Genomic DNA, 18,190 nt, shown 5'->3' with positions numbered 1-18,190 from the left:
AGGGGCCATGGAAAAAGACTTCCGTACGGCATCGAGGCGATTCTGGTCCACCATACGGCGTCTCAGGAGGGGAAAGCAGTGCAGCACCAACACTGTTTATAGTGGGGGTGGTGTGCTTCTGACCTCGACTCGGGACGTTGTAGGTCGGTGGGCCGAATACTTCGAAGACCTCCTCAATTTTCCAAATTAAAAAATATTTAAAAATCATTGGATGTACCCCTACAAGTGATTGACTTTAGGAGTCATTGGTAAATCAAGGTGGCCATCACAGCCAACTGACCCTAAAGAACACAAAAAATGGTTACAACTCTGTCAGTTTTACAAAAACAGAACAAAAATTTGTTGTGCTAGTAGCCAAAAATCGTTCGCAGCACATACTCCAAGCGCTACTCATTGTGCAAAATCTTTGCCTGAAACTTTAGGGTCACCTGTCGGAGTCAGCCCTGCCTGTCTGTTAACAAAATATCTCATGAATCACTGAACGTGTTTAACTGAAACTATCAGAAAACAATTATGTGATGTGCATCTATAACGGATAAAATTTTGGAATCAACCCAATCCAAGATGGACACCACAGCTAATCCACATCAGCAAAGCCAAACAATGGCTATAAGTCAATCAGTTCTGAAGATACTGAGCTACACTTTGATGTGGTAGCAGCTGAGAGTCATGGCCAACACATACTCTGGGCGCTAACGGATCATGAGATCTCGCTATAGGCTATAATGTATTTTCAAAATTTCACCCAAACGGCTATAAGTCGCTCTTAAATTAAAACTCTGGCATGAACAGGCAGATGGAGAACAGGTAAGGAATGGAGTCCATCCTCTTTTCCAGGAAAGCACACAAACACTAACATTACAGTTTCATAAAATGAAAAAAACATTTTTTATGATATTTCTTGTTTTGTAGAAACGTTTATCTTCACAAGGTGTCTTCTGTGTTTTTATTTACCTGAGAGATTGAACCGCCTGCCCTGCGTTTAATCCCCTCACTATTCTGTCATTTTGTCTCTTCCCTCACACAGGGGTTTGCCACGTCTGTTCCCATGACAACCTCTCCTCTCCCGTACTCCACTTGCTTTTACCCTCCCTCCCTCCCTCCCTCCCTGCATCCCCTCGTCCCTCCATTCGGGGCTTCAGGAGAAGCGGAGGATGAAGGAAAGTTATTCTCCTGCCTCTGCCTTTGCCTCAAGGACGCGCAGATATATATTTGTCGCGGGTCCTTTTTTGCAAGAACAGGACGCCTCGCTTCCGCTGTCATAGAAACGCATTTCAAACGAATTTTGTTTGTTGTCGCCGGGAACAGCTGGAGCGACAAACGCCTGGCTCGATCTGTCGTTTCTCACCCAGAGGAGGAGGAGGAGGAGGAGTTCTCCTGCTGTATGTCTGAGGATCTTTGCAATATTTCAGGGAGGATTTGTGGAGCGAACGGATAAATGGAGCGGCGGCCAGGCAGGCAGCGTTCTCATTAAGGAGGCCCGGTGTCTCATCATTTCATCAGCAGCATTGCATTAATCAAATTCATTTCTCATTCCAAACTTTCCACTCTCTCCCTGTCCCCACCGTCCCCTCCCCTGGCCCCATCTTTCTATTCCTCTCCCGAAGGAAGCTTACAGTGAGACAGCTTCGGCATAAATAATAAAGATGGGATGGAAAAGAGGCCAACGCCCTCTGCCCCAACCAAAACAACAACAACAACAAAAAAATTAAAAATGAGCACAAAAAAAGCTCATAGAGAAGACTGTGAGACAGAAATGCTGTGGGGGGAGCACTGAAGTGTGGAGGCTGGAGAAAACAGTAATTTAGTGATTACAGCCCACTGCCATGAGCATGTGCGGAGAGTTAAAGAGGCCCGGGGGCAGAGGCAGAGACAGATGGGTCGACCACAGCAGGTGAGACTCCAGTCTGCTCAAACAGCATTTAAACCATCACGACCCCTGCTGCGCCCACCCACCCCCCAGCCAACCAACCATACCCAACACCTAAACACGAACGCGCGGAAACTCCCTGACACACTTCCTAATTCTTGTTCTAATGTTTTGACAATGCATTAGTCAACAATAACTGAATCCCAAATCAATCATTCAGCAAGAAACTCACAAGTTCTAAATTCGGCAAATATCCAGTGACCGGTTCCATTTGAGCTGACCAAAATGCAGATTTTCACGAGTCGTCCGATCAGTGAATGAGGATGAGAAGTGAAGAATGGCTCTATTTTCCTTCTAATGTGCAAAAAAGAAATAAATAAATGAAAGGGTCCAACACGTGGTTCGGTTTAACATTTAACATTTAGCTTGGTGAAACATGGGATTATTTAAAAGCCTAGCATTCCTTGAATGAATGCTTTCATCCCAGAGTTTTAAACTGAGATCATCTTGTATAATATTAATAAAGTTATAACCACTGCAGTCCAATGTTGACAAAAGAAAGCAATCACAGAAGCTCTCCTCACACAATCTGTTAACTCTCAGCATATGTGTTTGGGATGACTCTCGGCTACGACCACACCAGATTTTAGCTCACTGTCTCTGAAACTGACTGAGTTAAAGCCATTTCTGTGTTGACTAAGATCCGTTAGCTGCAGCAGCCATGTTGAGTTAGGCTGACTCCAAAACCTAGAAGCAGTATGTCACTCGGCTGGGACCGCTGGCAACTAAATGTCTCCAAAATGTCTTGAAACGCAGCGTTGTCACTGAAATGTTTGCTTGCAAAACGCGACCCCTAAAAATCCAGCAAGACCGCAGCTGGAATTTTTATTTTTTTTCTCACAATTTTGAGTCATTAAGTGTTGCTTTTGGGAAACATTTGGTTTCAAAGTTCAACATCTAATCACTTGAAAAACATGCTGAATTTGTGTGATTTTTTTTCTGCTGGGGTGAACTTAAAATACAAAAAACCAAAACACAGAAAATTGTCCTATAATAAGTCATTTAATGTTCATGTATGTATTAAAATAACAGTAATTCACGTCTTTCCAAGTGCTTTAAGCAACTGTGTACTGAGTAACTATCTGATTAATAGTTTTGTTTCACTGTTTGACTGCCAAACAGCTGGATTGGTAAACTTAAGAAACAATGGTTTCCTTCTGTTTTTTAAATAATGCTAACTTAAACTTCAACTCTAGCTGTCAGATAAAAATTGCAATATTTCTCAGATTTTGCAAAGTAGGATTCGTAGGTGGCATAAAAGAATGCATTTAAGTAAACTAAAGGCACTTTATATTTGTGCCTGAGTACAGCAGCTGAATCCCTTCCACTACTGTTTACCAGAAGACAATCTGTCCGGTTGCGAAATCCAAATTTATTTCAGAAATTTCAAGACCTCTCGTGCTATTCGACCCACGAGACGAGCCTTTCAACTTCGTCTGCAGTAAATTTAATTTCAAGTGACGTGAGCGCCTGCTGCAGCGCTGCAGATGTTCATCATTTTAAAGGTTTTGCTTCATTTGATCTACTTCCACTTAACAGTATGAATAAATAAACGTACTTTCATTTTTCGAAAAGATGTCCTAGATGTTAAAACCCAGCCGCTTTCAGCATCTCGGCACTAACAAACGAGCTACGAGAGCGTGCTGCAAATATAGACAGGCAATAACCGGTAATGCATTCAGCGCCTGTTGTCTAAAATAGCAGGTGGTTACCAAGAAGGATGATTTATGAGTGTGTGGGGATTTGTAAAAGCTTGATCACAGACAATACATAATCGATTTAGTGAGCTGTGATGCGCATGCAGATGAGGTCCTTATTAACACACGAAATGTCTCCGTGCACGTGCAGTTTACAGTGGCACATCAGTCAGTCTGCATCATCAAATTAATCCCCATTCTCCTCGTTAAAGTCATCGCAAGCGTCGCTCTGATTACAGCCGATCAGCAAAATTGCTTTTACTGCACTCTGTCTTCCACGAGACAGACACACGAGCCGACACACAACTGCGGCGGAGGGATAAAGATTGCGGCGAGCGGTTTTGGAGCTCAAAATCAAGATCATTTGCGGAGATGAATTGTTTCCTTTTGCAGATTTCGGTTGAATCCAGCTGAACCTTTGCCACGTTCGCGTTCAGTCGCCCCAGACGTGCGAGTCGCTCGCCAGAACCGGGCTTAGGGTGCATGTGCACACGTGTGTCTGACGGGTTTGTTCTGGCCGCGCTCAAGTACAGTAGACAATCCAAAGAAGCAAGTGCGCACGGTGCCGTGACCCAGTTCCTCCACCGCTCGGAGGGAGGACTGGAAAATGGGAAAACGCAGATGGACAACAATGAATAGGACCACGTTTAGCAATCTTCACAACACCCATTCTATCACACACACACACACACACTCACTAACACTCACAAACAAGCTGTTTAGCAAGACATTTTGGATTCAGTGAATTATTCCCAGTATTTGCTGAGTAGTGGCTCTTGTTTCAGAGCCAGTGGAGCCGCCTGTAGTTGCTTATGAATAATTAAAAGCTGGAGTCTTTCTGAGAGAACAAATCTAAAAGACTCTTTTCTTTCCCCCCCCCCGACAGAAATCTCTGCGCTCTCGACATTTGCATGATGCCAGTTGGTCGAAGTGGTATCCCCACAGTCCTCTGCTGTCAGGACTGGAAAATTTGTAAGGAAGCGTTGAAGGGTGCCAATACAGCTACTGCCTGATGTCCCGACATCCATCAGCTTCCTTTTCTAAAATCCAATAGTTGTTTAGGGACGTCCTTTTTCTAATCACTCAATCTTTGACACAGCAAGACCTTTATTTTGAAGAGTGAAACGTCGGGTTAAAATCCCTCCCTGTTTGCCTTTTAATTTAACTTTAAACGCTAAATTTTGAAAAATTCTTGTTGTTTCATTAATTCATTCCTCAACTTTTCTTCTTGACATAAAAGTTAAAATCATGACAAAAGGGATTCATGGAGGCAGCCATGATGGAATAATATAACAATGGATAAGAAGCTGAATAAAGTGACTGAGAATATGCCGAGTCACGGGTTGCCATGGTGATTCACAGGATCACTGTATCTGACAGGCAGAAACCCAAACTTGAAATCAAGCCTTAGACAAAAGTGACTTTGCAAAAACTAGAAGTTGTATTGAAAATTTCTTGAACGGGAGAAACTTCTGGTGGCCATTGTCACATGTTTACATGTCTACAGTGGATTATGTAGGAGGTAGAACATCACCCTCAGGTATTGAAGATAAAAATTCTGCACTGCAATATAAGGGGAATGATTTAAGCCACGGACTTGGGACTAGGCAGTGAACAGACTTCACGACGGAGTCTCCAAAATGTCTCAAACTGTTCACAAAAGTTCTCATTTACCTTGATGGAGTCACAGGGGCTCGCAGGACTTGTTGCAGGGAATTTGAACATATTGAAGAACTTTGCACGACAGATTTTCTCTCAAAATAGCTGCTGAATAGTTGTGGGCGTATCGGACCCTTTTTGGTGTAGTCTCAAGTCCCGAGCTGTATTCTGACACCTTAATAGGAGCTCCCCTATTGCAGAAAACCTCTGAGGCAACAGCCATGAATGTTCAGGTATGAAAACCAATTATTAAAAAAAAAACCTAGTCTAATTTTGCCTATCTTTATTTCAAAAGTGTCCTCCAGCAGATTACTATAAATCACCAATGTGGGTACGGCTGCCAAAGTAGGTACAAAGTGGGGGCCATAGGGGTAGAGGTGGGCAAGGAAATAATGTGCGCCACCTGGAATAGTTTCCTGTGGCAAACGCTCCGAATTCAGTGAGACTGCAACTGAAAATTTGCCCATTTTCTTGCAAGTTTTTCACTTATTTTGATCTGCAATAGTTTGCAATCCAGTATGATAATGGCTTTGGGCTTTGAGTGTGCACTCTCAGCATTTTAGTCCTATAGTAGTGAGAGACAAAGTGGAAGAAAGAAGATAAATTGCTTATGTGTTGATGTGTAAGTGTAACTCTTGTGGCAGTAAGAAGAATTTAGACAGTGTGCTGCATCATAACACAAGTTGAACATTCTGAGGTAAAATCTAAACAAAAAATCTAGATTTTTTTTAGTTAAACTGCTACAACTTATTGCTACAGCACACTATTGCCCATCAAGCCGTACGTTTTGAATCATTTTTAGCCAAGTTTTTCTAAAGCTGCTAGAAGAGTTGTGAATCACAAACGGAGGTGAAAACAGAAAACCATTGGGCTAACAGCTGCAAGGTTGCTTCAGTGCTTACTGTATGCATTGGCACCTTTATCAATTGAACTCCTGAAAACAACTCAGGTCAATAGGAAATTGCGATGTCAACAGTCCTTCAGCTTGTTCAAGACAAAAGGGAAGAGAACATTAACCGATGGGTTTCGTTTTTTTTCCCTGTGTCATTACAAAACTCATCTCAGAGAAATGAATCTGCACATTTCTCACAGAAGTGTTGGAAGAGATTTTAAAAAGAAAGAAGAAAAAAAACATAAAAGCAGCTGCACAGTAATGAGATCAAAGCGCAGAAGTACGTGATTGGCCTGATGCAAAGTTAAAAATAGCAGCCTTGGGACTCAGGAGCCTGACAAGACGGTCGGCACATCACAAAGCATCGAGGCGCGCCAGACGAGCCCTCGTCTCACCCCCCCTCCAGCCGTCTACGCGCAACTTGTTCTCTCTGTGCACCAAAATCATAAAGTCTGGGACACGGGTGAAAGATTTGACCAAAAATGTGACATTTAGCGAATGGTGCACACACCGAGCCTGAGCCGCAACTATTTCATGCTTTAGATCTAAGGTGTACGAAAACTGACTCTCCTCTGAAAGGAGATGTTCTCTGGGCCAAAACGTGAATGACTCACAGCCTCAGTAAATATGAATGTGAGTGGGGGAGTGGATGGAACCTCAGGTGACCCGGTGTTGCCCAGCAGTATACGCTGCCATTTCATCAGCCATGTTTCACTGTCTAAACCATTCACGCAAGAAGTGCTTAGACTTAATTAACGTGTTACGGCCATGGCTGTATTGTGAGAAGTTCTGTTCTGATTTTTGTTCTTGTTTCTACAGTGATGGAGCGTGCCTTCTTTGCTACACAGGATCTTTGAGTGTGTCCTGACAGGTCTTCTGCTGATTGGCCGCCTAAGTGAACCTGAGCAAAGACTGACAGCTGCTGGTTGGCTTCCCAGGAAACACTTGGCAGTTTAAAGGTCCTGGCATTCCAGCGTTCGGACGCAGCTTCTAACAACAGCAGCCACTCGGTCCTCAAACATTCTGTTAGTAATTTGTGGTTTACCCTTGAACATTCTTTTGCATATAGGTATTATATATTTCATAACTAACCCAAGCATTTCGTCATTGAGGGAGAATATATGTAATATAGGATTATTCTGTTCATATGTAAATTTATCACCAAAGCTATAGGGGCGGATGTGTTTTAGTTTCATTAAATTTACTCCTGTTTTTGTTGGTTAAGGAAATTTGGGACAGACACTGTCTTTCTGTTTGTTTATTTTCAGTCGGGTTTTTTTTAGAAAGAGAGAGGTTTGTGGTTGTTTTGGTTTTGGTTCACTGTGCAGTCATTGCTTCTTTTTGTGTAGATATTTATCTCTTTTTTGTAAATAAATTGAACTTCATTATAGAGATGAACTTCCTCCTTCCTCTGCTTTGGTGAGCAGAACGGGACTACCTGTTTTTAAATGTTAGGGTCCGTGCTCCTACGCTGGTCGGAACATTTAACTTGGGGGCTCGTCCGGGATTTGAACCCAGAACCTTTCCCTCCAGCTCTTAGACTGAACGTAAAAGTTTGTTTTCTCCCTGCACTATCACAATTCTTGTATTGTCCAAAAAAATTTTGCTTTGTGCAAACAAACATTTTCTTAAGTTTTCAGCAACAGTTTGTAATGAAAGGAAGAGTTTGGTTTTGCAATCTTTGGGAGAACTAATGCAACAATAAATAATTAGATAGGTTTTTAGTTTAATATGCCAACAAGTAAATGTAAAAAACAGACCTGGTCAGTCTGATTAACGTGCGAGGAGTTAAGTGAAGGTATCAGCGTGCTTCATGCTGGCGTTTACCTGCAGGCCCAGTGGTTTCCAGCGGACATTCCTGAGCAGAGCCGGAGTGGAACTCAGGGTGTTCTGGGGCCTTTTCTTCAACGTGAGGATGACTCCGCATGGGTCTTCTCTGAGAGCATTCACCAGGTTCTTCAGCTGCCATCCCACCTGAAGAGACCATACAGACCAAGCAACTGAAACAGCTGTAAACCACTTCACACACACACATGCACACACACACACAACCTCTGTTCCGCACGCAAAGCCATAAATTTCGACAACACAATCAAAAATGGATCCATCTGATCCACCTTCATGCCATCACAATAAGTGATTTTTTTTTAGCTATGAAATAAATTAAGATTAGGGAGCGTAACAAGGAATGCATGGTAAAGTTTTTATGCTAAACATAATTAGTGCTCAGAGGATGTGATAAGAATGACTCTCAGTTTTTGAGCGTTTCATTCAAATCTATTCATTGGTTTATGAGATATTTTGCTAACAGACAGGCGAGGTTGAATAGTTAATGACAAAATCGTTGAGCAATCTGTGCTCATTGTATGTGATGGGGATTACTCTCAACTACTAACACACCAAATATTAGCTCAATATCTGTAAAATTGTCAGTGTTGTAGTCCTGTTTGAGTTTGATATATTTGATAAGTTGTGGCGGCCATCTTAAATTGAGTTGACTCCAATTGTTAATCAGTTGCAGATGTGTATCTATTGGTTACTTTCTGAGAGTTTTGTTAAAATCTGACCAGTGGCTCGTGGAATATTTTGCTAACAGACAAGCACAGACACAAGCAGTTAACAATTGCCTGCTTTTCATGGCAGCAAGCAGTAATAACTCCCTTTTTGTTATTGTCCGATAAGGTTACACTGTATAATCAATCAACTCAATCAATCAACTTTATTAAAGACGCAAAATAGGTCCATAGTGTGAAGATCTAAAAAAAAAAAAAAAAAAAAAAAAAAAAAAAAAATAATAAGATAATAAAATACAGTAGTAAAAAAAAATTTAAAAATATAGCAAGCACAAACCAAGTCACTGAGTTGCCATAAGGCTACATCGCCAGTGAGTCCACATTTTGGACTTACACCTAACTGAACTCCGTGAGATATCTGTTAGTGACAAGATAATGTTGTTTGTAGAGACACAAAGCCTCCCCATAAACCTGTACATAAGAGATCGCAGCAGAGCATGAAAAGTGGAGACCCCAACACCGATAAATATCTGACTAGCACTAGTCCATCTCGGCATCCTGAGCAGCATCCTCATTCCGTCATTGTAGGCTACCTTAAGCTTCTGTAGAGTACTTTGTTTATACTGTCGCCAAAGGTGGGCAGTATACAGTGGGGTGCAGAATGCCTTAAAGAGAGCCACTTTAACTGAAACCGAACACATCCGAAACTTGCGTAACAGCATGTTGGCTTGTGCATACATTAGACGCCGTTGTCTGTTGATGTCCATGTCATCAGTTAAATCATCAGTTATATAATGACCCAGATATTTCACGGCAGTACAAACTTTAAGAACAACACCCGATAAGAAGAAATCCGGAAGTACCAACTTCTGATCCTCCTTAGTCCTTGCAACCATAATATTACTTTTCAGTGCATTGTACTGAATGTCATACTCCTGGCCATAGTTTGAGCAGGTCCTCAATAATTGTTGAAGACCAGCACTACAAGGACTGAAAATAACTAAATCATCGGCATACATGAGATGGTTAATTATAGACCCACCAACAACACATCCTGTCCCACATTGCTGCAGCCACTTTGATAAATCATCCATATATACATTAAACAGAAGAGGAGACAAAATACTTCCCTGTCTAACCCCATTACTTATTTTAAAAGGGGCTGACACACAATTACCCCATCTTACATACATCAGTTGATGCGTGTACCAAAAGGATAAAATCCTGATAATAGATCCAGGGACCCCTCTATTTTGTAGCTTATGAAATAACTTGTCATGATTAACCCGATCAAAAGCTTTTGAGGCATCAATGAAGCACATAAAAATTGTAGAGTTATGTCTATTATACAAGTCTAAAATCTCTTTCAAAGCAAATATACACATATCAGTGCCATGCTGCGATTTAAAACCAAATTGGTTTTCAGAAGTAAGAAGAAAATGCTCAATCTTATTCAATATAATCTTCTCCAGAACCTTGGATAATACACTGGCTAAAGCTATGGGTCGATAATTATCCCTATTATTTATTTTGCCAGCTTTATCTTTTAAAATTGGAACTAATATAACGGCTAAAAGTGAATCAGGTAAAATACCATGAACTAGAAACCCATTAAAACACATGGCAAGCAAAGGAAAAAGTTTTTCACTTGAGAATTTTAAGTGCTCTGCAGAGATGTCATCCATACCACAAGCCTTATTATTCTTTTGGATCATGACTGCATCATATGTCTCATAAATTGTCACTTTCACGTCTTCATCATGTGCAATGTTGTCCATCCTTAACGGGGAGCTTTTAACACAGTTGAATAAATCATAATAATGCTTCTTCCACAGCTGAGTAACTTCTTCTGCCCCACTAGCATTATCAATATCAGTTGGCAGACTTATCTGATAATTATTCATAATCTTTATTTCCTTCCAAAAATCATGCGAGGAGATATTCTGCATTTTCCTTGCAAGCAGATTAGACTTCATTTTGTTCTCACGTGTTTTTATGAAGCGTAACGCATATTTAAATTTCGCGTTTGCTTGTTTTTTATACTGAAATAGGAGACCTTGCTTTTGTCTGCCTCCCGCAACCCAAGCCTTAAAGGCCCGCCTGGCCTCAGCATGAAGCTCCTTCACATGTTCATTCCAACCTGGTCTTGCTTTCTGTAGCTTAGTCTTATACAATGCCCTACTGGAGCCAAGTAGAGACTTCACAATATTTTCATACAAGCTGCATAGCTGCATACCATGCACTGGATCCTTACAATTAATATCACTACACGCTACTGCAAGTTTTGGCAGCTCAATGCAGCCCAGCAGGGTCTCAGTTTGATCAAAATACATATTCAGGTCATTTTCCGTAACATTAGACCAGTCTAGTTTTCTACCATTCATGCTCCTATGAACACGCTGAACAGCTGGCAAGTTGCCAATATTCACAGAAATTGACAGAGGCATGTGATCACAAGTCGAAAGCCCATAATTAATGCTCATAGATTTGATAGATTGATGAGAATCAGGTGTACTAATGCAGTGATCTAACCATGAGGTTGTACCCCATGCTTCACTAACATATGTGAAGCTGTTCTCAGGTAAAAACACCTTACTAGATAAAACCAGACCGTTATCAAGGCAGAATTGCATCAAATGATTTGCAAATATTGAACCTTCATCAGAAATATCTGCATTCATGTCCCCCACAATTAAAAAACAGGATGAGACATTTTCCTGAATAACAGACATAATATAAGATAACCTAAGAAGATATTCCTCTTCATTCCTATGGCATTCATACGGTGTATAGATATTGAGAATTATCACCCTCCGGTCATCATCATTAAACTCAATTCCAATGGCCCAATTAACGTCTAATCTGAGCACTTTAACCAAAGGATCATACTTCTTATGCCATAAAATAGCAACACCACCAGGTATTCTACCATGAACTATTCCATCTCTCAGATCAGTTGTAGATTCACCCACACCATAAAAGTCTTTATGTAAAAAGTTGAGTCCTTCCAAGTCTTGCTTTGGTAAAAAAGTCTCTTGAACACACAAGACATCACAGTTCTCCAATAAAGTATTTACAGTTAGACGGCGTAAATTATCCGATTCCTTAGTTCCAACAGGCAGTCCTCTTGCATTGTAAGAGACAATATTAATGTCCATCTACTAGTAATGACTCGATAGCTCCCGGACTTTCTAATCGCGCGTCAGACACAGTGGGCAACACAGTGGTCACCAAACGCTTCTGAGACTCACCAGAAGACCTTTCCTCGGATTCTCTGGGCCTACGTGCCTCAAAGAAGCAACGAACAAAAACACCAGCTGGCCACAGTTGTGGGTCAAACAAATCCATCATATCTTCGCATTCAGCAGTAACATGAAACGAGCTGAATCTTTTCTGAATGGATTCAATTTTCCGACAAGTCACGGGCTTCCTCAGTTTATCAGCCAGATACGAACGTAGGGTATCCGTTTCAAGATCAGGTGCAAATCGAGTTGCAAAAACACTCACCACCCTAGTTTTGACCACTGGGATGTTGTTATCCACGCTGGTTCCGGTTATTGTCAGCTTCTGGCGCTGTTTTCGTGACGGGACCTCCTTGAAATCTCCAATCCTTGGCTTAACCTCTGTATTCCGATCTTGACGTGGCTTTTTAATCCCTTTCTTTACCACTTTGGTCCATGGCGGAGATTTCGGCAGGTCCTCCACCAGCTGCACTTGTGAGTGGTGAGCAGAGGTCCTCACCTCCTGCACCGCGTCCTCGCCATGCGCTCCTACCCTGGTCCGATTCGCTTGCCTCGTCGAGTCATATTCCTCAACTGCGGTCAGCCGGCGGTCCAGAGTTGTGACGACCGCTTCAAGATTCTCATTCACAGTGGCTTGAGATTCCATGACATTCCTTAAGCGAAAGACCTCCAGGCTCACCTGCTCCATCCTGCTAAGTAGAGCAGAGGCATCCATGTTGCCGAAACCAACTGGCGGAAGTACATCCAGATAGTGCGAGACGAATCTCGGAATGTTTTCCCCACACTCGTTAAGCACCCTGAGACAGTCCTTTATGTTGTTAAGATCCATGTATATATATATATCCATGTCCATGATCCATGTGTATATATATATACACACACACTGTTGCATGTAAACCTTTTTTAAAAAAGGGAAAGGATTAAAATATTAAAAGGGTTCATGCCAAACTGCACCACGTAACAAGGAGCAGTGGTCCACAAAGTGTCATAATAAAATAAGTGGTGGATCGGTCTGTTATGTAAGGTTCTGAGACAGATGGAGTTGATAAAAGCACAGATAGAGTGCTGACTACAGGGTTTCCTTGTGGCTCGGGCCAGAATGTCTCCGGAGCTCACAGCCCTCATCAGGTCATTGATTGGCAACACTGGTCTCAGTTACTGGCGGCGTCTGCAGAGACCACTACACACACACACACATTTTAGTTCTCTCATAATAAATACTTTCAGACCACAGGGGACCAGTTCACAGCCCTTGTAGTCATCTGAGGTAACAGGCTTTTTAAAAATGCTCCACAGCCACCAACAGTGGCCGATAATGTTTTAGCCTGTGTCTGTCTTTGTTTGCCTGCCTGCGTTAGCAAAGTATCTCAGGAACCACTGGATGGATTTAAACACAGCTGATTCACATTTGGAGTCATCCCAATTCAAGATGGCTGCCAGCACCAACGGACTATAAAAAAACACAAGAATGACTACAATTTGGTCAGTTCTGCACATATTGAGCTAAAACTTGATGTGATAGTAGCTGGGAGTCATCCCCAACACATGCTCTGCTACACAAGATCTTTGTTTAAAATCGTGGCAATAACTGTTGGATTCAACCCTTTTCAATTATTAGTAAAATATCTCATGAACCACTGAATGGGTTTTAATAAAACTCTCAGAAAGCAATCATGGCTGTGCCTTTACAACAGCAAATATATTTCACAATCAAATAGTGTAGAGGTCACCAAATGGTGGATCTGGACCCAAAATAATTCCTTCCTACCATTCCAGCTGTTAAATGTCAATAGAGTTATTATTTTTACTTGTGTAGCATTTTTAATAAATTTTCAGCGCCACAGCTTTTCTAGCATTTACGGCAATGGGTGTCATGATGTGGAGTGACGAAGGCGAACCCAGAGCGCAGACTCATTTTAAAGAAAGAAAAACTAATTTATTAAACTAAAGAAACAAACGAAAACCAAAAAGCTGACGTGGCAGCAAACAGATAAGAACTAAAGAAAAATACATAAATGGAACAGAACTCAGAAAACCAGGAACACGGAGCGACGCAAACAGGAGAGACAAACATCAAACAAACCTTAGACAATGGACCAGCGAGGTATGGAGAAAAATGACGGGGTTTTAAAGACTGGGGATAACGAGGTGAGTGGGAACAGCTGGAATGATTACTTATTCGGGACAGGTGAAGATGGGCATGGCTAACAGACAAAAGAATGACTGGGGAAGAGTGGAAATGAGAACACAAACACAAGGAGGACAGAACCAAGAAGAAAACAAAAACCAGATAACTAAAAATAGAAAACAAAACCAAAACACAAAACAGAGAACTAAAACAAAACCCAGAAAAAGCCAAATCACCACAATGGGTGCTTTGTTCTTGTTCGTAAGCTTTGCGGCTGCAGAGAGAAACCGCCAGTCTGCAGCGGCGCCAGCTTGATAAAACAACATCATGAGTAAAGGCAAACTCCATGGCCATCATTAAAGAAAAAACGTTTTGAGGGAAACTAGAGGATTTTATTCACACAGGACCCACTCTTCTGTGTTCATTCTTCCTGTGGAGGCTTTAAAACCCATCTTCTCATTCAGACACGGAAGCAATTGTTCAAATCGTCAGTGCAAAGCACTCTTTAATGAAGCCTCCGCACAACTGCAGATGCTTTATGGTTATTGCTATTTTTTTTTTTTTTAAAAAAAGGGTAAACAAAACATTTTATTGTTTTTCTAAAACCAGGCAGTGTATTATGAGGTGTCGATTTCAACAGATCTTTATTATAACATTAAAAAACTAATTTTATTTTGCTCAGGAAAACAGATCTTTAGGCCTTATTTTACACTTTCACTGACGACCACTGAGTTAGCGCTCAGATTATGCGTTGGGTACGACTCTCAGCTACTATCACACCAAAGTTGAGCTCAGTATCTGCAAAACTGACCGAGTTATCAACATTTTTGTGTTGGCTAAGGTTGATCAGCTGTCGCGGCCTTCTTGAATTGGTCGACTACAAAATTTAAGCAGATGTAGAAGTTTGTCCAGTGATTATTATCGGAGAATTTCATTAAAATCTATCCAGTGGTTCATGAAATATTTTACTAACAAACAGAGAAACAAACACGCACAGACAAAAACATTGTCAGCCTTTTGCCTTTTTCTAACCTGTTAAAATGAACAGAAAAGAGTAAAGAATTTAACTCACGACTCTGTGATCATCCATGTAAAACAGGAATTTTGATTAGCCTCTGTAAATATCTGGTACATCACTTCTTTTACTTTTAAACAGCTTGAATATGATGCAATAAGTCGTAGCCACAGATTTCTGGGCTGAGCCCTTCGCTGTTTAAATCCTAGCGCCGTCACTGTTTGTGACCCAAAAAGGTGCATCCTGAAAGGACCGGAGGGAACTGAGCCAGACTTTCATCGAGCTAAACCTTTCAACCGGTGTTTGATCTGATAATAACGTCGAGTAACGTCACCAGTTTAACCATTAGGACAAAGCAAACCAGCCTCAGTTTTGGGCTGTTCCGTTCTGCAAACACACGCAGACAAACAGGGACACCTCCCATAGTAATAATAACAGATAAAACTGCTGCCGGAGAGATTTTTAAAAACCCAGGGGTCTTTATTATTTTTCCCAGATGCTATTACCTCCACATAATTATGTTGCCTCTTCAAACAATCACTTTGCTTTTAGAGCAAATTCCACATTTTACTTCAGAGCTAAAAAAGCTGCAAGTTCTGTTTTAAAGTAGGTCTAAAACAATGATCGTGTTACGACATGAAGGCAGGGGTTTTTGTTTAATATGTAGTGTAATGATTATGTTGTAATAGAATTGAATAAGTCAGTAATTATTGTTCACTAACAAAGAAGGGAGGTGTTTGTCTGTAGCATTGGCAAAATATCTTATGAACCAGAGTGCGGATTTTAATGGAACTGTTAGAAAATAATCACTGGATGTATACTGAATAACTTTTAGTCTTATTCAAGATGGCTGCCACAGCTTAGTGACCTTAGTGAACACATAAATGGCTCTAACTTAGCCATTTTTACAGATATTGACTAGTTACGTTTTAAAGTCACCCCAATGCAAGATGGCTGCAGCAACACAAACATGGCTGTAACTCAGTCAGTGTTACAGATATTGAGCTCAAATTTGATGTGGTGGTAGCTTTTAGTCATGCTTAACAGATACTCTGAGCACAAGATTGGACATGAAGTTATGTTTTAGGATTTGATCAAAATGGCTACAACCTATAAGATTGTCCTAATTTAACACTCTGGCATGAAAGGCGACGGGCGATATGTATTCTTTCAAAGAATGTTAGGCCTTTAATATGGAACATGACAATAAAAATGACTTTATCTTTATATTACAGGTCAAAGTTCAGGTAATTTAACAGTTTATATCAGCTTTAACATAGAAGTAAACAAAGGAACTTCTGTTAAATCTTCATTTAATACAATAATGGCTGTGTTGCAATGGACTCTGTTCAATCAATATTCAGACTAATCTCTTTATAATCCAAAGTCTGAATTTATTGAGTGTTTCTGTGTATCTGTCTGTCCTCACCAGCTCAGTTTGAACAGAAAGCCATGTTAACGAGAGACTTCCCTCCTTTTCTTTTCATCTGCCATCTCCCCTCCCCGAGTCCCTCTTCGCTTCCTCCTCCCTTCTCGCTCAACTCTCTGCCTCATCTCAGCCTCCCCTGACTGCTGCAGCCTCTCTCCCTTCCACTCGCGCACCTCTGCCTCCCCCCCGCTTATCTCCTCCCCCCCCCAGAGTGAGGGATCAGAGTGGTGAGGGTCTAACCGAGAGCGTAATGAAAGGGTTGAAGCTGTGAGCCCGGCGGGGTGCGATCTGCACTGTCACCCCGAGGAGAGGGGAGAGATAACGGTGCGCCTCCATCGAACGTCAATCAAACGCTGCTACACGCGACCTACATGTGTGCTTTCTGCATGAGCAGCATCTTTGGAGACATATGAGGAGATCCTCACAGAAAAAAGAAAAAAAAAGCACAGACATGGAAAACATCTGCAGGCAGACAAACATCCACCCCCCACCCCCCTTCAGGAATCTCAAATAAATGCTAGAACAAATTGTTTGGGCCGTAGCTGACAGCGTGAGTAATGCTAACAGAAGGCTCTGCTCCATTTAAAATGGCTGCACTATTTTTTTGTGCTTCCCTCTGATGTGATGAGTCGGAGGCAGAAATGCAACCCATTCAATTCTGAAAGTGGAACAAAGCCTCACACGCTGCACTCAATTTGCCTCGGGAGTGAGAATTTGGGCCTGGGAGAGACGTCACGTCAAGCCTCACCGTGTTCAGGACGTGCTCGTTGTTGGGCTCAGTGACCAGGCTAGCTGTTCTTAACAATACACGCGGCTAAAAACGTATTATGTAACATTTTATGAATCCAAAATCTGCAGCAACATGTTCACTAATGAAGCAGTGGAACTGATTTAGGAAAATAAAAGCTGAAAGAAGTGCTAAAAAAACAGTGTATTATTGAAACTATCTTCAGGTCTTACATCTTACAACCCCGGTGTTAAAAAAGCCATGGCTGTGTGTAAAATGTAAACAACAACAGAATTCAATGATTTACAAATCTCCTAAACCCATATTTTATCCACAATGGAGCATAGCGAACAAATGAAATGTTTAAACTAAGAAACTGTACCGCTTTACATAAAAAAATTAAGAAATTTGGAATTTTAAGGCTGCAACAAATTAAAAAAAAGTGTGTGTGTGTGTGTGTGCGGGGGTGGTGTGTGTGTGTGTGTGGGTGGGGGGGGCAGAGTCATGTTTTCCTCTGTGAAGCACCCCCATCTCCTTTTAACAACAGTGTGTAAACATGTAGGACCTGAGGAGAGCAGCTGCTGGAGGTTTTGGAGGGAATGTTGTCCCATTCCTGTGTTGTCTGGAGTCTAGCTGTTCAACATTCCTGGGTCTTTCCTGGATATTTTATTTGATGGAAGTGCCAAATGTTTTTTAACTGGTGAGAGGTCAGGACTGCAGGCAGGTCAGTTCAGCACCTGGACTTCTCTGCTGCAGAGCCATGCTGCTGTAACGGAGAAACACAGAGTCCTTCTCTGTGTTCATTTTAACCCTCTCAGGCTCAAATTAAGTTTTAGTAACAGGAAAAATCTGATATTTGGGGAAATTATCATCTGAGTAAAATAAGGCTCATAAAATATGAATGTGGAGTAATTAGGTATATGCAATTCGCTGTTGCAAATCTGCAACGCCTGCCTGG

The 18,190-nt window shown here is 41.5% G+C and overlaps 1 protein-coding gene across 1 annotated transcript in view; it reads right to left on the bottom strand.

Moving 5' to 3' along the window:
• si:ch211-26b3.4 (connector enhancer of kinase suppressor of ras 2) overlaps nt 1-18,190 on the bottom strand; it is a 67,014-nt gene that overhangs the window by 27,029 nt on the left and 21,795 nt on the right. Inside the window, exon 9 of the mRNA XM_017419707.1 lies at nt 8,006-8,152. Within this exon, the coding sequence (XP_017275196.1) occupies nt 8,006-8,152 (147 nt within the window). The remainder of the gene's footprint in view (nt 1-8,005; nt 8,153-18,190) is intronic.

The sequence above is a fragment of the Kryptolebias marmoratus genome, linkage group LG9, assembly GCF_001649575.2.
Source record: "Kryptolebias marmoratus isolate JLee-2015 linkage group LG9, ASM164957v2, whole genome shotgun sequence".
NCBI lineage: Eukaryota > Metazoa > Chordata > Actinopteri > Cyprinodontiformes > Rivulidae > Kryptolebias > Kryptolebias marmoratus.
The sequence above is the reverse complement of the archived record's forward strand: the minus strand, read 5'-3'. Positions and strand labels throughout refer to the sequence as shown.